Source organism: Megalops cyprinoides, chromosome 1 (assembly GCF_013368585.1).
Source record: "Megalops cyprinoides isolate fMegCyp1 chromosome 1, fMegCyp1.pri, whole genome shotgun sequence".
Lineage (NCBI taxonomy): Eukaryota > Metazoa > Chordata > Actinopteri > Elopiformes > Megalopidae > Megalops > Megalops cyprinoides.
This window is the reverse complement of record NC_050583.1, coordinates 38,603,964-38,625,558: the sequence shown is the minus strand read 5'-3', so window position 1 is coordinate 38,625,558 and position 21,595 is coordinate 38,603,964. Positions and strand designations below refer to the sequence as shown.

Below are 21,595 nucleotides of genomic sequence, written 5' to 3'. Positions count from 1 at the left end.
TCTCACATTGCTGCTTGAATGTCTTAACTCAATTAGGTGTGCGTGTGCGCTCATCATGAGAGAGAATGCTCAAGTGCTGGGAGTGGGGTGATTCTAGAGATCTGAATAGTAAGTATATAGAGAATATATAGAGAATAATCCCATAGCGTTGTGAGTAGAGCTGAATATCTTGTGGAGTAGCGCGTCTCTTCTCGAGCACACGCCCCTTGCTCAGGCTTGCACCGATGGGATGGATCCTTGAGTACGGGGCGTAACGTTTATACGTTTCGCTGAGATAAGTAATGGGTTGGATTATGGCGACATCTGCCGATGACATGATTTCCAACAGGGCGGAGGATTGCTTTCGCCGGCGTAGACAGGGGTTGCAAAATAGATTATTATTTTGGAATAATCAGATATAATTGATCAGACCCTTGCCACTTAGCGTTAAAGACATATTTAGCGATATTGTAGTACAATCAGTCCGTTTAGGTTAGATTGCTAAAATGTGAAATAGTGTTATGTACGTGGCTAACTAGACTAGTAAAATAACTATAGTTGCTTTACAGCTATGACATTAAAAAAAAATTCTTGCATTAACTAGGAATTTTATTGTTTATGTGGATTAAGGTTTTTAACCGAAGAAACGCGGATAAATTATTTAGGTATGTCAAAAAGTGATCAACGATGTAGGGGGCACCCGGATTTGAACCGGGGACCTCTTGATCTGCAGTCAAATGCTCTACCACTGAGCTATACCCCCAATCACGGTAAAAAGGGAGGTTTCATCTGTTTTATGAACTACCCTTTCTCATACTCGGCTACACTTGATTATTAAACATTACTTAACAACCTGATGTTTCTAACAATGATCATACTAACCATTTTAGCACACACGTGCTGTACCAGCTATTTTGTTAAACAGCACGAGGAATTCTGCCACAGGTTCCAATGTGACAATATTAACGTTACCTCTGATATGTAAGAGCAGCTAACATCCTTGATGCTAGACTTCCCGACGAATGCATTATGTCTTGATCAAATTAAACTTGCAAGCCAGCTAGTTAGCGAAACACAATCATTTCATTTAGGGGCAACATTATGGTTTTATAATAGCTAGAATACGACACAAGGTGGCGGTCAAAACAAGGGAAAGAGGTTCACATCCTAGTTTTGAATGGAAAGAGATTTAAGATTAATGTTTTGACTCTCTACGTCAGTTTTTATTAGCTTGTCGTCCTGCACACATCTGCGTTGAAATAGCAAATGGTCAAGGCATTTCCATTTTGATAGACTACCACTACCAACGTACATTAGCTAGCTAGTTTTGCTAAAATAGTTACAACATTTACCTAGCTAGTTACTGCCTGTAGCGAGCATGTCGGTGGCTACATTGTATAAGGGAGATAAGAAACAGCGATCGCTAGAGCTTACATTCGGTTACAATGTACTGTTCAGCATCTGACATGTGCTTGAAAAAACAATCACTCTTTCTCGAAAACACATAAGCAGAGTTAGTCACAGCGTTGGATGGCCAGAATTTCACATACTAGTTAGTTTCTAGACACGCTTCCAGCTGTAGTCGTTGTGGATGGGTTTTTACGCGCATAGCTTGCAACTCGACTTTGATGCTCCAGGAGCAGGAGAAGTGTAGTGCTAGTGAATACTGGAATCTACCTAAGCAAAAAAAAATCTGACAGTTAATCTTGACCTTACGGCTGAAAAAAAAATTCAAAAAGTCTGTTGCTAGTGGCACAAACCAATGCAACGTCTACAAACCAATTTTCAATTCAACTGTTCTCGCCCTTTTCGTTTCTGCGCGCTCCCGCGGTAACGCCCCCTTCTTTCCTAGAGCCTCTCCTCTCCGCATCAGGACCGCGCAGGAGTGGGTCGTGCTCGCGCCTCTCGCTTCGGATTCGTTCGCTGACAGCCAGCGGTGCGGCCACAGGAGCTGTTTCCAAGGATTGGGTTCATCGCTAGCTAGCAACCTAACGTTAGCCACATCAGTCATATTGATAGCGGGCAACAGGATTATTGTTATTATAGATATTCAGAACCTATTGTTCCCGTAGTATCGTACGAACATGAATCCGTTGTGTAGCAGATGTAACCGAGTCGTGTACCCCACGGAAAAAGTGAATTGTCTGGACAAGGTAAGGGAGAAAAAAATCCCGCATCTGAATATGAATCCAGAGTAATATCGTAACCATTTTCTCGGATGGATGTTTGGTGTAGTGGGGCTGCCCCGACAGATGCCAAGCATCTTCTTGAAGTAATTGTTTTTCTGAAAAGTTGTGGCTGTGTAAAGCTTTGTTAGGTAGCTAGCACGGCTAACGTTAACACCAAGAGCAGTAGAGCGTGTCTCTGCTTTTCACATCCTCGGTGTCTTGTAGTGTTACTCATCGTGCAACTATCTAGCTAACATAGCTGCTGCCTGGCTAGCACGGTCAACCTGTCTCTTTGCTGTCTGTCTGTCTGTCTGTCTGTGGGTCAGTCGGGACTCATTCATTTTGTTTGAACAGGCTGTTATTATATTCTGCATGGTTAGTTTATTTAAACCCGTGTCGGGGACCATTTGAGGCAAACTAAGTGAATACACTAAGGCTTGTTTATCTTGGTAATTTGTCAGCTGCCTGCTTCCTGCTCACTGAAAGCAGCTAACGTTAGGTTGCTAGCTGCGTGTGGTTTGGCAGTTTAGTTACCGTAAGATAACGATGAAAGCAGGCCGGGGAACCACCAGAGCAAACTGCCTTGCCAGCTTATAATAATAACTCAACCAATGAAAAGTATTAGCTAGCTAGCTGGCACTAGAGAGCTGGGTGATCAACACGTGTTGCTAGCTGGGTCGCTATCGATGCAACCTTAATTGAGCTACTAAGCAAATACCTAGATTTTTTAGCTGATTGAGTGCATAACGTGAGTAGTGCACATCCAAAAGCTCAGCCTTGTTGAATTGCACTGTCATATTTCAACATACCAGTAATCGGAGGGTAGCTAACCAGGTGCATAACAGCCTAGCAAACCGTTAGGGCGGGGGTGCTTGGGTGTTGTGACTTGGACGGCTGCTTAGCTGTCCTCTCTGTCCCAAGCAAGATCAGCTGTGACACTCTATTGCTCAGATATAACTAACTGTAACTGTAGTCGCCAAAGATATAGTGGCTAACGTTAGATAGCTAATGTCAATAGAATTGGGGCATTGATGATAGGTAGCTAGGTATGTACACCAGATACCTAGTTACCGTTGGATTTCTGATTCATTTGTGCGTATTTCGATAGTCAGAGTGTGGTATAGCTGGCTCACTGTCTATGTTATTAGTAACTGAGTCGGAAACAGTTGTCTATTACAGCAATGGGCGTGTAACTAACGAGTTTGAAATGGCCACATTGTATGACATATGGTTAGCATACTGTTGTTTGGGGTATTCCGGAAATAGTGTAGTCTAGCAGAGTCTCCATGGTTTATTATCGCAAGGTTTGGGTGATATCCATCTGGCGAAAGCAGCGACGTCTTGGGTGTCTTCTCGATTTCTGTGGATACATTAATCGATTTCATATGTTTGAGGGAAGCGCATTTTAATGCAATTCCTTTCCCTCTTTCAGTTTTGCGCGCACTGCGAGTTGCGGTGAGTGACGTCTGTGTGGTGCCCTGGTGTAGCTATTTGCTAGTCCTAACAGCAATTTCTATTTTTAAATATTTGACGTTAGACATTGAGAGCTGTCGGTGCCGAATGGGCGAGGTGTACATTTTTGGTCCCACTGAAAACTCGGAAGTGTTTGCGTGTACTTGTGTGTGTTGAAATATTTAAGACGACAGGGTGGACTGGGAGTAGTTTGTTAATTAGTCTTAAAGACATGTAGATCCAATTACAGCGGGGAGTTGTCAGTCGTATTCAAAGTCACGGCTTGTTAAAAAATGTTAGGGCGGCCTCCGACCTGGACAAGGTTATTTGAACCCCGGTTTGATGAGGGCGCGAGTCAGGGATGTTTAGCTTCTCCTTCCTACATCTGCTCTCAGAACGAGGATAACACGCAACCAGTTTATTTTTTACACTGACTGAATTAATACAGTCTTCGGTTAATGGTTATGTTCCTTTACTTTACTCCAGAAGAGTACTGAGTTGCTTTCTGTTTGACTGAACGCTTCACTTGTGTATTTCATGGCAGCAGTTCAGGTAACTCCCAGTGTATACATAGCACTGTGGTTTAACTGGACTGTGTGTCAGCCAAATATTCACCCAGGTAGCTTGTATGGTGAATTTCCATTGAGGGTAAGAAAAAAAAATAGCAAGCCAAAAGAAAGTAGTCGCTCATCAGGAAAGAGTCTTCACAAGCCTGTTGCTGAGGTTGAGGGTTGTCATCGGAATGCTTCCACCTCTTAATTTCTTTGCTGTGAATGGAGACAGGTCTCAGGAGAGCCTGAACCTCTGCATTCCAGCAGCCGCTCGCTCCCAGTAAAGGACAAGCCCTGTCAGAGCCCTGCAGTCTATCCCTTGACCAGAGACACACACAGGAGACTGCTACCATTGTGTGCCCTTCGGCAGTATCCTTGGGGAAAACTGAGGGAAAATAACCCATTTTCATCAGCACTGTCCTCCTTTCCTTGGTTATGAATGAGCACATTAGGAGCAGAACATTGTTGGAGTTTAATGAAACTAGAAGGAACATTCCAGAAGGAAAGCTGTGATAAGGTGATGACGGGGTGATGTGTGGTTGGCTGCTTCTCTCTTCAGCTCCTGAAGGCTTTTGCACTTGATACTACCAATGCTGGTGCAGCCGGGGCAACTTTGGGTGCTTAGCTGTGAGTCCTGAGAGGTAGGGGGAGTGACACTCTAGGCTGAGGAGGTAGTGAGGACATGGCAACAGGAAGTGAAAGGTGTGGATGTCAGATCATATCCGGGACACAGGAAGGGCAAGCCAGACCCTTTCTTCCAATGACCACACAGCTGCTGTGGTGTATGTTTATTATTTTTTTGTTTTGTTTTGTTTTTAACAGTGAAAATCATAGCTATATGAGAAATAAGGAAGTGCAGCTAATGCAAAGCCTGTGAAATTGTCTTTGGTTATGCAAAAAATTTTTTGCTGTGGTAGTTAAGTTCTTTGGTATAGAATTTGAATGGAGACAATTTTATCAATTAGGATGTACACATGGGCACAGATACAGCCACGTGCAGAAAGAAGTCCCCCACTATGCCTGTAAAGCGTGTCAGACAGGCCATTGTTTGGCTATGCACATTGTAATGAGGACACAGGCAGTGCAGGGGCTCCTGGAAACTGTGGAGGTTGTGTGAGAGTTCACTTTTTCTGCCAGCTGGGCACACATGTGGAAGCATGCTGGATAACCGGCCCTGTCTTGTTGACATGCGTACGCGTGTGGTGGCTATCAATGTCATTGTTTGAACTCCTTACTGATTGTGTTTGGTGGCAGGGCTGTAGTTAGTACTTCAGTGCTGTTCCCATTAGTGTGGTTTATTGATTTTTGCTCACCGTCAGTTGAGTCACTTTAGCAATATGTGCCCTGATTCACTGTTGGTGTGCTAGCATGTTGCTGGATGTATGGATCTGAGCATACTTCACGCAAGCCTGACATGTGCAGTGTAGCGTAGTGGTTAAGGAGGAGGACTCGTAACTGAAAGCTTGCCAGTTCGATTCCCCACGGGGGCACTGCCGCTGTACCCTTGGTCAAGGTACTTAACCCACAATTGACTCAATAAAATATCCAGCTGTTTAAATGGATAACATTGTAAAAAACCTGTCATTGATGTAAGTCGCTCTGGATAAGAGTGTCTGCTAAATGCCAGTAATGTAATATAATATGATGTACATTGGCTGCATCAATATTTAAGCAGCACAGCCACGCACACACAACCATCTGCTCTGGACTTTGAGAGGCTGAAGAGGGGTCACAAGCCCTGCCCAACATGGGCCTGAATTGGATTTCACAGTTGAAGTACAGAGGACCGATTTCTTGTTGCTGAATTGGATCCCAAAGTTGAAGTACAGAGTGAAAGGTGCTTGAATGACTGCTGTTTGAATCAGGGCACTGTAAGGCTTGTGTGTGTAGGTGTATATGCACACACATTTGTCCTTTTCTCCTTTGCAGGCTGGCCTGTATGTTGACTCATTTCTTGACAGCCATTAAAGGAGTTTTATGATGGTGTGCAGTGTTCATTGTGAGATTGGGTAAATCTGGTGCACTCTCCTGCCTCTGTCCTTGCAGGGCCCTGTCAGCACACACATCAGAGGCTATTTTCAGGTTTTCTTATTATTGCAAGGTTTGGCCGATATCCATCTGCTGAAAGTAGATGGATATCACCCATCTATCACAGGTCACACCCTTTTCTCTGTCACATCAACAGCTGAGCCCATACAGAAAATCCCTTAAAATTGAAAGGCTTTCACGACATCCAAAGGGGGTGGGGCATTAAAGCAAGTGTGTCTTGCCTCGGTTTTGCCACAGCGCTCTGCACCAGCTCTTGGACTGGAGGGCTTACAGCCTTGGTTGTGTTTGGTATGTGTTGCTGTGGCTGTGTTTTTCTACTTTCAAAGTTTTGTTTTAAGATCGTGTGTCTAATTTCTGAAACCATAGGCTTTTGAAAGTGGTTGTAGTCCCAGGAGCGAGCGCATGATTAAAAATTACAGGCAAGATCACACGTGGCCTAATTTGACATCTTTGCATGCAGTCGCAGCGCGGTGCAGCTTCGTGCCGTTATCTCCGTGGAAGTTAATTTGGTCCTGTGTGCATTAATTTTAGAAAGGCAACACATACTGGCAAAGGGCACACAGAGCATCAGTAGATCTAGACGAGGTATTGTATTGTATGTATTAAGAACGTGAATAGAATATGAAAATATGAACTTCTGACCCACAGTATTGACTGTGCTGCAGAGTGGGTCTGAGGTAAAGTGGTGAGACTGTGATGTATGTGTCTGAGAGTCATAGGGGTGAAGCCGGGTCGGCCTGAACGTGTGGCCCCGAGTTAGCAGACTCCACCGGGCACTGTCAGGGCAGCGGGTTCTCCAGGGACACGGTGACGTAAGGGAAGTGTCCTAAAGGCACACGCCTGACATGCTGTGTTTCTGGTAAGCAGGAGATGCGTTAGGACACAGTGATGTAGTGACATCTATGAGCAGGCACGCTCACCCAGTCAGTCCACCAGGAGATTTCCCTGATAAATGGTGGCGTGGCCCACCCAAGGGCCAGGCCGCAGTGTGCCCCGTGAGCAAGCAAGCAGAATGGGCAGACCGCAGCATAACAGGGCTCAGTCAGGGAGGAAGGAAGCCACATCCTCCCCGGACTGACTGCTGGCACAACAGACTGGCCACGGTGAGTGGCAGACTTCTTCATGTGGCAGCGCCTTAGCAGCAGACAAGTGTGGCAAAGGCAAGCCACTTGTCAGATAGTGCATCTGGCCACGGAAGTGATATGGAAGTCCTGCCTCTCTGCTGCAGCTTCTGTGCTGAGGCTTCATACTCAGTACTCTGCTCTCCTACCACACACACACACACACACGCACACTCACACAACCGCGCACATACACACACAAACAAGCTCATACACACATGCTCAAAAAATCTCACACCCACACACGCAAACACTCACGCTCACATACAAACACGCTGATGAAGTCTCACACTCACATATACACAGATTCACGCTGTCTCTCACACATACGCGCACACACACGGACGCGCGCAGTGGACGGACAATGAGTCATGGGCAGCTGAGCTCTGCTGTTTGTCAGCACTGGAACTTTTCTGTCAACGATTGCATTCAAATATCCACCTGATGCCGATTAGCCTGGATTTTTCCATTGATCCCATTCAGGTGGTCATTTAGGCCCTCTGCTTTGTGAGTCAGCAGTGTCCGGATGGCTGGCCCGGGCCTGTTCAAAAGCGGCGGACGTGGCAGCACTCAGGTGCACGCCTGCAGACCAGGCGCTGCAGGTACGGCGCAGTGTACAAAGAGGGAGGGGCTCGGGGAAACTGGGTCGCTTTCTAAAACAACGCTGGGGGGAATTCACGGAAAATTTCCCCACACACCTCCACAGTGCGACCCTGCCTCTCAGTCAGAGGCCCGTATACAGAGGGACAGACAGCGTATGGAGTTCGCTATCCGTTCGCACGCCGATGGCTTTCAGCGTGTGGCACACATCGGTGGCTTGTTCACAGGCAGACGCGCACACGCCCACCATCGGAGACGGCTCACTCCCTCGCGAGCGCACATACGCATTCCCGTGCGCTCAGTGACGCGAGCTCACACACAGACGCACAGCCGGGAGTCTGACACTCTCATCAGAAGACAGAGAGCACAGAGCAGAGTGCTAAAGGAGCTGCTGGGTTCCTGTTACCCAGAGTGCTTTGCACTCTCTGCAGACTGGAGTGCAAGTGGAGACTGGACGTTTCGCACTGAGGCACCAACCCACTGAAACCCACGGTGTTAATCATGTCACTGAGATTTCAGCCATCTGTTGGCCAGTGTGTTGCTGGAAACCCTGTCGTAAGTCAGTTTGACAGGAATGGATCCCTTTTTTCCCCATAGATGCCGGTGGAGGTTACCTTTCTGAACACAGAGCAAAAACAACCCTGTCACAAAAAAAAACGCTGCATAATTACATGGAATATTCTCAGAATATGATGGCAAAATAAATGTTTTTATGTTTAAATATGCTTATTGTATGAAGTAAATTAAGTAAATACCCAGTGTTATGACACATACTGCGTGATGGTTCAGGAAAGACAGGACAAGGACAACAGCAAGATACACGTAACATTTTTGGCTAGGTCTTTATTAACAGGGTGACACTCGAAGAGTAAAGTACATATTAAACTGAATGAAAACGGCCAATCAAAAAAATGCTGCAAAAAAAAAAAATAGAAAGCATAGGCCCAGATGGGGAGCCTTCTAACACTTTTTAACCTGTCGCATTTGCTAGCTCCTTTTCTCACTGTCTCCTCCCAGCCTCCCTTTCCCTCTCTCACGCCCAATCCCCTTCCTGGCTCCCTCCCTCACAATCCCTTTCACCCTTCAGCCTCTACCTTATAAATCAGAAGTGTATAATGTAACGCGGTTAGGCTAATTGGGGCATTTGTAAACGATCTGTTGTAAATGGGATCACTTTGAAACGGTGACTCTGTGAAGTCCTTGGCATTGGAGCTGTTCTTCTGCAGTGGCAGCGCTGTGAATTTGGCTGTTCAGACCTGTTCCCGGAAATTTCCCTCCAAAGATGCAGCACCTCACCTGCCTATGTAGGGCTTTCTGCACTGCCCTGATTACTGGCCCGTCAGCGGAGGCCTGATTCAGCAAAAACGCCCCGACCCACCTATTCCAACAGCAGTCTGTGTCTGCATTCAAGAGAACCTATGAAAAAAAAACCTCACGGGTATCATTATAGCTACATCAAGCTTTGCGTTGGTTTAATTTGAATTTATGTGGGAAAGTATCAGCAGCTATTTGAGAGCAAAACCCAGGAGAGTTCATTTATTTGCTGTATCTCGCAAGCACGCGGTAAGCAGAGATCTTGCACAGTTGTTAATGATGAATGCTGCACACGTCCTACTGAACGCTTTCCCAGGGGTTACTGTTCTCAGAGATCGACCCTAGGTGCTCTTTGTCAGGGTCAGAGTCAAGGCTGTCTCAGGCGGCATCCCATGCGTAGACATGATTCTTGATTCATGAGAGTTGAGCTGCACGCCCCGGCACTCCGGCAGGGTCAATATTTGTTCAGAAAACCAGAGGATCAAAGTCCAACCCCATAGAGGAGCAGAGCTCTGTGCCCCCCTCCCAGTATGGGGGTTTGACGCACAGGTTAATGAGTCCAGGCCTCAGATGACCTCCCCCCACTTTCGCCAGCAGTGGTTTGGCCAGGTTACCTGCACCACACACAGACAGAGTAAGGTGGAACATGCTGGATCACAAGCCCCTGTCATGCATGGCGTGTCATAGTTGGCGTGAGCCGATCCTTGCCGCTCAACCGATCCTGGATCAGCCTCCCTAGCAGTGGGGGACTGATTTGCTTAGGCAGTCGATACAGGCCTCAGCTTGACACAGAACAAGCCCTGTGAGTCAATCTCAGGGCTCAAGGTCAGACAACAGTGGTGTTATTGATTTGCCCAGCCCATACCCCTATCCAGGGGAATTTCACATCATATCCCGCTGCTTTTGTCTGGTGCTGTCCATATGAGGAACTCTGCTGCATCGGCGTCCATCTTGAAGCTGGCCCCCTGCATGTACACCCCAGCCTGACCATCCAACCACTGCCTCTCGGTGTGGACTGCAGTGGCTGTGACAGGGATGCAGGAATAAAACTCGGACCTTCCGATTTACAGGCAGACTCAGAGAGAGCGAGAAGGGCAGTGTGCGGTGCCAAGCAAGAGTTATGGCCGCAGTGGTAATGACTGCTCCCCCCCGATGTGGTAGGGGCAGTGAGACATTTTGCACTGCTTTGTTCTGTATGTTATTCATGTGTGCGCGCATGTGCAGGCTGCTAAAAAAAAACCCCATGCTAGTGTTTCATGTATAGAGGTCTAGGAGACAGACACGTCCATGTTTGACTTTATAGTTGGGGGGGGTGGAAATATGCCATGTGTCATGTTAACAGGGGCCTCCTCCCTCTTTTTCTGGCTCCGTGTCTGTTTCTTCTTCTTTCGGTGACAGCAAGCATTACCGCATTACTGTTTTGCTCTCTGGAATGTGTCGCACACACACACACACACACACGCACGCACACCCCAACCCATTCTCACCCTCCGTCTCTCCCTGTGGTGTCCCTTACAGTCTTGATCCAAGGCTCAGAGGTCACCGGCCAGCCAGGAGCCAGCGATAAAGCAGGGAGGGGGAGAGGGGTTGGAAGGGGCAGAGGAGCGGTCTATTCTGGTGTCCTGTGCATAAACTCCATCAGACAGTGCATGAGAAATGTGCAGTGGGACTTTCTCTCTGAGGTGATCGTCATGTTCTCCAAAGTGTAAAGAGGGCGTGACCATGAATAAACGAAGTCGTGACCACAGCAAGTGGAAGTAGAGTCATTATGAGTAAACTATCACAGGATTCCGGGAGGTCCTCTTGAGAAGACCTGCAGTCTCCCTGCGTCTTGTCCCAGCTTAGTGAGGGGACAAGAGGTCTTACTGGGACAGAGCCACACATTTACATAATGAAGCACTTCACTGTGTTAAAAAATAACGAAATCACCAAGTGCAGGTCAACCAGCTAATGGCAAAAGGAATGACGAAAGAGTCATAAACACTTGAGGGGGTGCCACAAAATATCATGGTGTGAGTTGTTCATCTTAGTATGTATTCATGCTAATAACTGTCTCTTGGTATGAGCAGCCCTGTGGTAAGCTGGTAGCTTGATATAACACTAAGTTCCAGCTTTTCAGAAAGGGAGGAGCTGTGAGGAGGAGCCAATCACGTGCTCTGAAGGAGAGGGGCTTTCATAGCGGTAGAATCTTGAGATAACGGATTCTGGCTGTGTGGGTTGAGATGTGACAGAGGGGGCGTGCCACTGATGCAGCAGTGAGGTCCCCGAGTTGGCACGTTTCCTAGACAGATGTGTGCGGCTGCCGTCTAACAAGTGCGGTAACACAAAAGAGGAAGCAAGCTCCTACACTTGGAATGGAAAAGAATCACCCATTACACTCTTTTCTCCTCTCACCCTCTGAAAACAGAAAAGAACTTCAGAGGCAGCGTAGCGCGTGCACCTACTAGCCCCACAGTTGCATGAGCACCAAAATTAGGAGCTATAGATTCTAAAGTTCCTCTCTGTCTCTATCCACAGTACTGGCATAAAGGATGTTTCAGCTGCGAGGTCTGCAAAATGACTCTAAACATGAAGAATTACAAAGGCTTTGAGAAGAGACCGTACTGCAGTGCGTGAGTACTTCTCATTCTCTTGTATGTGGCTGTGTGTGTCTGTGTCTGTGACTGTTGTTTTGTGTTTTTGCTGCTTGAGTCAGCTGTGTGCTGTGCAGTGAACTCGGGAACCTGCCCACTTTATCCTGGCTTGGCCTGTTCCAGCTCATGATCACCCTCTTCTCTTTTTTTTTTCTTTCGTTTCCTTCTCTTTTGGCCACCCTCCATTGCAGCAAAAGGGTCCGATCTGGTGTGGGAAAGGGCACGCCCCTCCCCCGTCCCCAGGGGGGAAGTTGGGGAGGGAAATTCCGTGAGTTCCACTGCACTGACTGAATTCCCAGGCACACCCCACACGTCCGCGGTGCCAGAAATCCCTCCTTCTCTTGTCCCACACGCCTCACCGTGGGCTCCCTGCATGCGTGGGGTGTGTACGCACGCCCCAGCCGGCCTTAGGAAGCCGCTCGCGAGCGCATTTGGTAGCCTTCCCATCAGCTCACCGTGCTGGCGCCGTGTTTTGACCAGACCCATGAGTCCGCCACTCCTTCCCTTTGCATCACATCCCATGCATCGGCCGAGCTCTCTGAGCCAGCTGCACTTTGCAAAGACGCAGCGGAGGCCCGAGTGTGTGGGAATCCGATTGTTGAAGGCACATGTCAGAGATTAAATAAACCCAGAAGACGAGGTGCAGCCTCTGAAGGGGAGGAGCCTGACCTCTGCACGATGCCGTGCCCCAGTTTCCATTCAAGCGCTCTGTCTGTTCACATGATCCTCTCTATTGGAACAGAGAGCTCTGCCCGCTCGTTAATGAGCCTCTCTGACGGGCTGGCCACTGCTCGGCCTCACTGACAATGCAGCGGCTGATTGGAAGATAGCGAGTTTCCCGTTTCCCTTGTCAGATCACTTTTAATGTGAGGGATTCGGTTGAGGACTGATCTGAATTTCCGTTGCTCTAATCCAGTCATTAGACTTTTTTCCATCATAAATCATCTGCCAACATGAGTCATCAACAGGCGTAATATACTGCATCAATAAAAATCCGAAGTGGAGATAATGTAGCCTGCAGAGTGATGTTTCATGGGGATGCTTAACTGATTACTAACACACTCGGTAGCTAAAAGCGGAGGTATTTGGTAAAGCAATTGCTCAGAGATTCCCTGCAGGCCTGTAACGACTGTCCTCACAAGGTTCCTGGGGAATGCGAGACATCCGGAGTCAGCAAAGGAGCGTATAGATGAAGAGCATGCCTTGACTCAGCCCATGGAGTGGAAGAAGATTTTGTTTTTCATGGTGTTTCACTCTGAAATGAACCAGTCATTTTCCATTCTTCTTCCTTGTTTCCCAGGCACCCTCTGAAGTTATTATCTCATTAGGATAAAATTACTGGTATATACAATGTTTCATGCATTTCATACTCATTTCTCTAGCTACCAAAACTTACTGCTCCCCTCCACACCCATTACCATATGGTTCTAAATGAAATTTTAGAACCTAAAACAGTGTGCAAATCTCAAATTTGCTTCAAAATGAGTTTTACGCTTATAGCAGACTATTATAATCCAATTTATAATCTTACTATTTTTGTAACTAGCTAACTGGATTTGCATTGTGCATAACCATTGCCTAACCAAATTAGCTAGCTAACTAGCAGCATTTTACATTTGGTCACATACTGTACCGTGCAAGTAGCCTTTAGGAGCTTACTTTGTTGCCCTCTCAGATTGCCCTGCCATTTTGCACGTTGGAGGGTTCTGCATGCTGTAGCCCAGCTGGCCCATGTTCTCTCTCCGCACCCACGGTCTTCCCGGTGGTATCGGGCGTGGCGGCGGTACATCCAAACCATGGTAGCACGTGGCCTGTAGGGATGGAAGCGAGCTCAGGGCTGCGGTGCAGATGGGAGAGGCGACGTGCAGAAAGGGGAAGCGGGGTCAGCGTCGCGGCTTCCACAGGCAGGGCCCTCAGGAGCTCTGAGAGGAGGAGGCTGTCTCAGCGCTCTGACTCAGTGGGCCGTGAGCTGTTGGAGGTCCAGCGTTTCGGGGAGGAGGCTGGCAGGGCTGGAACTGTCTGTCCACAAGTCCTGGCCCAGGATCGTTACACAGACGAGTGCAGTCAAAGTGATCAAAACACACACACACACACATACACAGAATGTGATCAACATGCACTATCTCTATCTCTGTGAAGTGCTTCCACTCAGACACACTGTGTAAACCACTGTCTGCACAGAGGCCAAAGTGAAGTCTGTCTCCGTCTGGCTGGCAGTGGGCACATGCGCACTGAGGTAGAATGGTCATGCAGGGCACATGCCCCTGTGCCAGTGAGCCCCCCAGGCAATCCTCATCCTTCAGGCCTTACACAGCAGAGAGAAATCGGTCACACACTCTGCGCCCTCTCGCTGCATCAGAGTAAACCCCAGAAGTGCTGCAGCTGTCACATTCTGGATCACATACTTTTTGCAGGGGAGGGCTGTACCTGGGCTGCAGCAGGCAAAGCCCTAGCTCACATTCAGGTGGCCAAACGTGCATTGATGTTAAACAGTTGGTAACAAGCTGTTGTGTCTGTGTGGTGATCTTGGTTTTTAGTAACATAAGATGATAAACTAAGCACGCACAAGTGACATGACCACAGACATTACACAACTACAGACACGAGTGTGAAAATATTCTAACACTTCCATATGCATACATACATACGCGCGTGTGTGTGCATGTGTGTGTGTGTGTGTGTGTGTGTGTGTGTGTGTGTGTGTGTGTGTGTGTGTGTGTGTGTGTGCGTGTGTGTGTGTGTGTACATGCACCCAGGCGTACATTTCAGTATCCCTGTCCATTCCTGATGGAGTGTTTGCTTCAACATTTGCAGCACAGGGTTCTGACAGCTTCGTATTCAAATCCGCTTCACACTGAGGTAGTTGTGTGAGAGGTGAGATGTTGAACATGTTTTGCAGAGGGCCACAATGAGTGCTTGTGGTGATGTCACTTGTGTACATCTGCTTTATTATCCTGTCCACTGTGTCTGTGCAGGGACCATCATAAACACGCACCACTGTGCTTCGTGAACACTCCTAGCTTTGTTCTGTCAGTCATTCCGCGCACATAAAGTTTGACAAACAGCCCTTGGAGAAGAGAAGCTTCCAATGAGGAGTTGCGCTGACAGAGGAATTGAAGTGCCTGCACGTAATCACATTCACATGCACCAAATAACAAAAATACGATTTGTTCTGTTATGGCAATGAATAGTAAATCACATTTCCAAAAAGAATGGCTGCCTATGACAAACTTTAGGACATGTGACACGCAGATATGGTACTTTTCTTTAGCTTTATGTCATTACAGACATCGGTCTTGTCAGTTACAGGGATGAAGCAAGTTCTTCAGTGTACCCCATTTTAGTGATATGATCTCTTCTGCAGTAATCTCAGTGCCCATTTTTAAGAACTGCCTATTTATGGCGTACATATAGAATCCTTTATTCCTTTGCTAAATTGTATGGGAATAGAGTTATCCCAATAGGTAACGTCCTGTTGTATTGAGAAGAAGCCAATGGCTGCAGTTTACCACATGCATCAACACATATTGCTGAGGACAACAGGTATAAAACCCTCTGTTGACTGGTAGTGACTACTGTAGTAACTCTCATCCACTCTAAAAATCATATACTTTCCAGGAAAGAGAGTTGTGTAAACAGACAGCAGTTCCTTCCTCATTTCCCTGCATGTTTAATACTACATGCTGTGCTACTGATTTGCGTAGATTAGGAACAGGTCAAAGATATTTTACTGTTGGGTTTGTCACGTTCAGCACATTTAAACCAATAGTTCTGTGTTTTAGACGTTTACACAGCACACAGTTGTAGTGTTGTACTGTTGTGCTGTTATTATAAGAGTATACAGTATATTTTTACTGTTACACTGTACACAGTTACTCCCAGCCCTGTTGTGTTGCGAGGCTTCCAAATCCAAATAGGCTGCATAACAGGGACTCTCATTGGACTCAGGGACTCCCACATTACATAAGGGCTCATCAGCTCTGCTGCCAAACAAAGTGCAGTGGGGAAAAGCAGAAGAAGGCTGAGACGTGACTCAGCCGTCAGTCTCTCATGCGTACATTGTTCTGCTGGCATGCTCAGTCTGCTGGGTGTGGCCGTGACAGAGAGGACCTCCAGCCCTGCCAGCTCTGTCTTCGTGGCCTTGCTGAAAATTCTGGGGCTCTGGGGGTTAGAAAACAGCATCGCTCCAGTCCCAGGCTCCTTTGGAGTTATTTGACCCCTTTGGTATGGAAATGGTTGTCCCGTGGTCCGCCATTCCCACAGATGACTTCATTCTCTTTTTAATGACCCCGCTTGGCTTTGTAAGAGTATATACATGTACTTTTTCTGAGTGTACCAAGATGCCAAGGGAACCCAAAATATCTTCGCGCCTGTGTGGGTTACCTGGAGGCTGCACAGGGGAATACGATGCAGGACACGCAGCCCCCCCAAGGCATGCTGGGAAATGGGGCTCACTGGAGCTTGGAAAGTGAGCAACTGAGGCATTGAAGGGCTCTGCTCCTGCATGTAGATATACTGGGAAGCCATGAATGGGATCAGATGGCTCTCAGAAAGCTGGCACCAGCTGAACAGGATGCAGAGGCTATAAGTGGTACAAATATGAAAGGATCTTGGGCCTCGCAAACTTCTTACCAGACCTTTTCTGGAAGTGTAGTGCACATGCACACATGCTCACACACATGGCTCTTGGGGCTTGTTTTTCTTCTTCTGTGTTTGTTGGAGAGGCAGGCCTGTAATTAACAGTCTCCTCTCCTACCCCCTGTGCTTAAATCAGTGTTTAACTGCAGCAACAGAGGACTGTGTCCTCCCTGTAGGCGCTGAGGTCTGCCAGTGCACAGCCCCGCCTGTCTCCCTCCGTCTGCGTGCGTGTTTATGTTGGTGCGTGTGCATCTCTCTGCGCGGTGTAGTGTATGTCTGAGGGTTTGTGCGGCGGGTATGGCAGACAGGAGCGCACAGAGGGCCGAGTTACTCTCCCAGGTCCAGGCCTGGCCCCCGCAGCAGCTCCGCATGCAGCTGGCATTCCTGTCAGGACACCAGCGTGCTGCCAGCTCGGTGGACTGTGTCACCTCTGTGAAATGCACTGAACCTCTGCAGAATTTCACCTTTATTTATTGCTGCGCTTGCCTTTAAAGGGCAAGTCAAAGGCGGCCATTTGCTGCAAATGGCAAATGGCAAATGCAGGGTTGTTGACAAGAGCTAAGCGCTGTTTTCAGCATGAGCAAGCCTCACTGTTCTCCCCCACCTCAATTTAGCACTGCACGCTGCCCCCTCTCTATGATAGCCGGGTGTGCTTGGGGAGACTCATCCCGCAGTGCTCTGTTAGGCCCCAGCAGGTCGGCTCTGTGTGTGTCGATGTGTTTGCTTGTGTGTGTGCATGCATGTGCGTGGATTATCCAGTAATCTTCTGTGTGTTTCCTGTGTCTCAGCGAGTGTTAGGGTGCGCTCTCCCGCCTCTCTCCTGTCAAGGGAAGCTGAGTGCAAATTAGCCACACATTTGATTGTGGCATTCATTAAAGCAAGAGCTGGGGCTGGGCTGGGGGGAGGGGGCACAGACAGTCAGACCCCTTGCCAGGCCGCTCCAAACCCCCCGCCCCCTCCCCCGCATTCATCCTGTTCCTGTTCATGCCCAGCATGGGACAGTGCCACATGTCTGTGCTCATATGACTGTAAAGGTCTGCTGCAGAGCTCCTCGGTGTGGCAGTCGACATGAAGAGAGAGTCTGCTGGCCATCCTCCGGCCCACCGGCCCAAGTGAAGCTCCCATAGGTTCCACAGAAGGGGAAGAGAGTGCTCATGTTCCACTGTTAATGGAACACTGTACAATATGCAAAATATTGGTCCATCCGCCCCCTTGGAAACAGTACTGACTTTGTCCTGTGTACAGTGTCTATTTACAATGACCATGCCCTTCCTTTTAACTCTGGCCACAGTGCTCTTATGATGAATCAGGAGTCTATTTATAACAGTGATGTAGCCCAGTTATAGGGGCGGTTTTATGAGGCCTTCTGTATGTGGCTGTGTTTGAAACGTCGGAGAAACGTCGGAGCCTTGCGCAGAGGCCGAGCTTGCAGCTCCTTTGTCTCTCCATGCTGGTGAGCAGTGGAGCGGCCTGTGACGGGAGGGTGGGCCTCCCAGAAGAGCAGGATGGCCCAAAAAAATGGAGCTCTTTGTTCACGCTCTGAAGGAGCAGTGGCCCATGACATCATCCACATCTCTGTTGTGTTCTGCAGAGCTTCTCTGGTGGTGCACATCCTGTTGGCAGGGTCTGTGCATACAGCTCCAGATGGAGTGTCTGTGTGTGTGTGTGTGTGTGTGTGTGTGTGTGTGTGTGTGTGTGTGTGTGTGTGTATGTGTGTGTATGTGTGTGTATGTGTGTGTATGTGTGTGTATGTGTGTGTGTGTGTGTGTGTGTGTGTGTGTGTGTGTGTGGGTGGGTGTGGGTGTGGGTGTGGGTGTGGGTGTGGGTGCAGGTGTGTGTGGGTGTGCTCACGCTTTAGGGTGTGGGAGAATGGCATTCATTATCAGTGTCGCCCCCCCCCCCCCCCCCCCCCCCTGCTAGGTGCCACCTTGGTTGGGCTCTCCCAGCAGACTTCCTGCCTCTGGCGGTTTCCATTCACATGAAACCGTTCTTCATCTCACTTTGCACTCATATCCAGTCTGTGGGCCTGAGGGAAGGAATGGCCCAACCACGGGCAGAGGATATTAACGTTTTAAAGCTGTAGGCCTCCCTGCCAGTCATGTCTGTGTGTGTGTGTGTGTGTGTGTGTGTGTGTGTGTGTGTATGTATGTTTGTATGCGTATGTGTGTGTTTTTTCAGTGCGTTGATGTATGCCCTCTCCATTGCAGACATTACCCCAAGACCTCCTTCACCAGTGTGGCTGACACTCCGGAGAACCTCCGCCTCAAACAGCAGAGCAAGATGCAGAGCCAGGTACAGACCACGCCCAGCCAACTCTCTCTCTCTTCTCTGTTTCTTTTTCACACTCTCTTGCCATCCCTCCAAAGCTCACAGAGGCTTTTCCATAAGAGTTTCAGTGAATCAAGCTCATTATTTGTGGAGAGACCTGCTGCCGCTTCTCACCCGTGCCAGCGCGTGTGTCCTCTCCCTTCTCTTACAGTATCATCCGTAAGGCTTTTCTCTGTATGCTGCCGTGCTCCTCTCTATCTGTGCACACAAAGGTGGCCTCTCTCAGCCTTTAAATGTGCCATCTGTCACACCTCTCTTCGCTCCGCGCCTCCTCTCCATCTCATTCTCTGCTTCTGTCTCTTGCTGGTCCCTCCATCACCGGACCTCCAGTTTTTATCCTTTCAACCTCCCCTCATCTTTCCCGTATCGCCCCCTCTCTCTCCCGCCGCCAGCCGTGCCGTTTCCGTCTCTCTGTCTGTCGGGGACGCCGTTGGGAAGTCTAGCGGCGAGGTGTGACAAAGCACTGTCCTGCCACTGCGATGGCAGGGTTTCCCTGGCAACGCATTGAAAGCCACCGCTGACCCTCCTGCCCGAACGTCCACACACAAAACACTGACACATACGCGCACACGCCGCTTGCCCATGGTCCCAGATAAGCCTGTAAGCTCTTGAGCACACGCATACTGACATACACAACCATGCTCTCACATGGAGTGACCCACAACAAACAAAGGCCCGGCTGGAGTGTTCAGACTGGATACCATTGTCAGCGTAGTGAAAATAGCTAGTTAGTCGGTGGACTGCTGCACTCATTACTGAAGACAAGCAGGAGCCCCATACATTGATACTTGTACACACACCCTCAAACCTATCGCCGATCTCTAAAAATCATACATACGTACACAAGGCGGTGATAGGATTATACACCATAGAACAGCAAAACAAATACCATTTATTTCCACAGGGTTGCAAGGTCAAATGCCCCATGCAGCCAAACACCATCTGTCTCTGCCTCACCCTCTTTGTTTCCCTGCTTCTCTCCCTTTTTTTGCCCCTTCCTTTTTCCCTCTTTCTGTTCCTCATACCTGCTGTGGGAAGTCACACATGGCTGTCTGATTAACAACATTGTAAACCTTTACAGGAAATATTTGGGATACTCCTTGATTTACCATGTATGCAGGAATTTTTCGTTGTATTTCATACTTCTTGTAAACAGCTTGTTCAGACCATTCTCCAGAGTACTGTGTGCATGTAAACATTGCCATTGTAGACAGTCATGTGCCTCTCCATTTATTGATGTTGTAGATACTCTTCTGTCCATATGTAGTGGCATTGTAGATATCTGAAACTGACTTATTTTCACGCTGTGAACCTGCAGGCATTCTCCTCTGTATGTCTCAGTCTGGAGCCCCCTTGCCAGAAACTGTGGCTGTGACCGTGTAGGCACCGCTCTGTTAGTGACAGTGTGGATTAGGAGGAGACAGGCCTGATTAACTGTGGCAATCCGGATTAGTATGCGGTTTGATTTTATTTTCTAACAGACTTTACACTGGATTACTGCTAGGGCTGGTCCTGAGAGACAAAGAGCAGGCCCACTGACACACATGGATACCCAGAGACCCTGACACAGTCAGCATCTTCTGTTCCTATACTGTGTCTCACACAAGCACGCACACACTCACACACACATTTACACACACACGCATACAAACATACCTAAACACACACACACACTTCAGACCATCACACAGGAATGCTGACATGCACCCCAGACCAACCCTCTGAGTCAAAGGTCCATAAAAGCGCATGAAATGCAGACTCCCACTGAAACAAAACATGTCCATGATATTAATAATAATACAAGCCATGCTTGAGGCATATTTCTGCGGAATTGTTATTCCTGACCACCCTCAGCAGCAGAGCAGATGGGGGGAATGTATGGAGACTGAGGAGGGGGGAAGTCTGTCAGTATGGATGGCACACAGTAACCCTGGCAGCCCCAGTGCACTTACTCATTGATCATTAATCTGGGTGTCATGTGTCGTGCCGGTGGTAAAGGTAGCTGCTCTTATCTCCAGCAAACAGCAGGAGCTGCCGTGGAGATGTTCTCTCTTCGTGTACAACTTTTAGGGGTTTGGTGTAAGCTTTGTAGTCAGGACAGCAGTGTCAGTGCTAGTGTTGACTGAGTAAAATACATTATGATTTCAAAGGGTGTGTTTGTATATGTAAATGTCTGTGTGCATGTATGTAAATGTCTGTGTGTGTGTGTGTGTGTGTGTGACTATGTCACATAAACACCAGGTCAACCTTGGGCGCCGAGTCCCCTGTGTCATTAGTGAGATACACATCTGCCTCTTTATGTGGGCCGGCCACTTCCTGCCCTGTTTTAGAGGTTGGGCAGTGGTAGTGGGGGTAGGAAACACACACACACACACACACACTCTTCCAGAAACACACACACACACACCCACACACACACTTCCAGAAACACACACACACTCTTCCAGAAACACACTGACAAAGCCTGCTCACTGACAAGTAAAGCAGCACAGGGATCACGGACTGCCCTTATAAGGCCATGTTAGTGCTTCCTTTGTGCTCTCCCACCCAACAGGAAGTATCTGTCATTTCTGCAGAGAAGAGAGAGAGGCCTTACCTGGGCCCTCTCCTCGCACAGACACAAGGGCGCACGTGCACACTGGCTTTCTGTGTCTGAGTGCAGCTAATTACAGATATGCAGTGGCTTGGTTAACCCCCTGCCGTTTGTACCTTCTGAAACCAGACGGTCTTTGTGTGGTAATGTTTGACAGTGTTGCTTGCAT

The 21,595-nt window shown here is 48.2% G+C and overlaps 1 protein-coding gene and 1 non-coding gene across 2 annotated transcripts in view; one reads left to right on the top strand and one right to left on the bottom strand.

Moving 5' to 3' along the window:
• Positions 1-670: 670 nt before the first annotated feature.
• Positions 671-742, bottom strand: trnac-gca. The gene has a single exon. It is a non-coding gene; the product is annotated as a tRNA-Cys (tRNA).
• Positions 743-1,866: 1,124 nt separating this feature from the next.
• LOC118787420 (LIM and SH3 domain protein 1-like) overlaps positions 1,867-21,595 on the top strand; it is a 25,627-nt gene continuing 5,898 nt past the window's right edge. Inside the window, exons 1-3 of the mRNA XM_036542980.1 lie at positions 1,867-2,132; positions 11,752-11,846; positions 18,713-18,797. Coding sequence (XP_036398873.1) covers positions 2,064-2,132; positions 11,752-11,846; positions 18,713-18,797 — 249 coding nt within the window. The 5' untranslated portion in view covers positions 1,867-2,063. The remainder of the gene's footprint in view (positions 2,133-11,751; positions 11,847-18,712; positions 18,798-21,595) is intronic.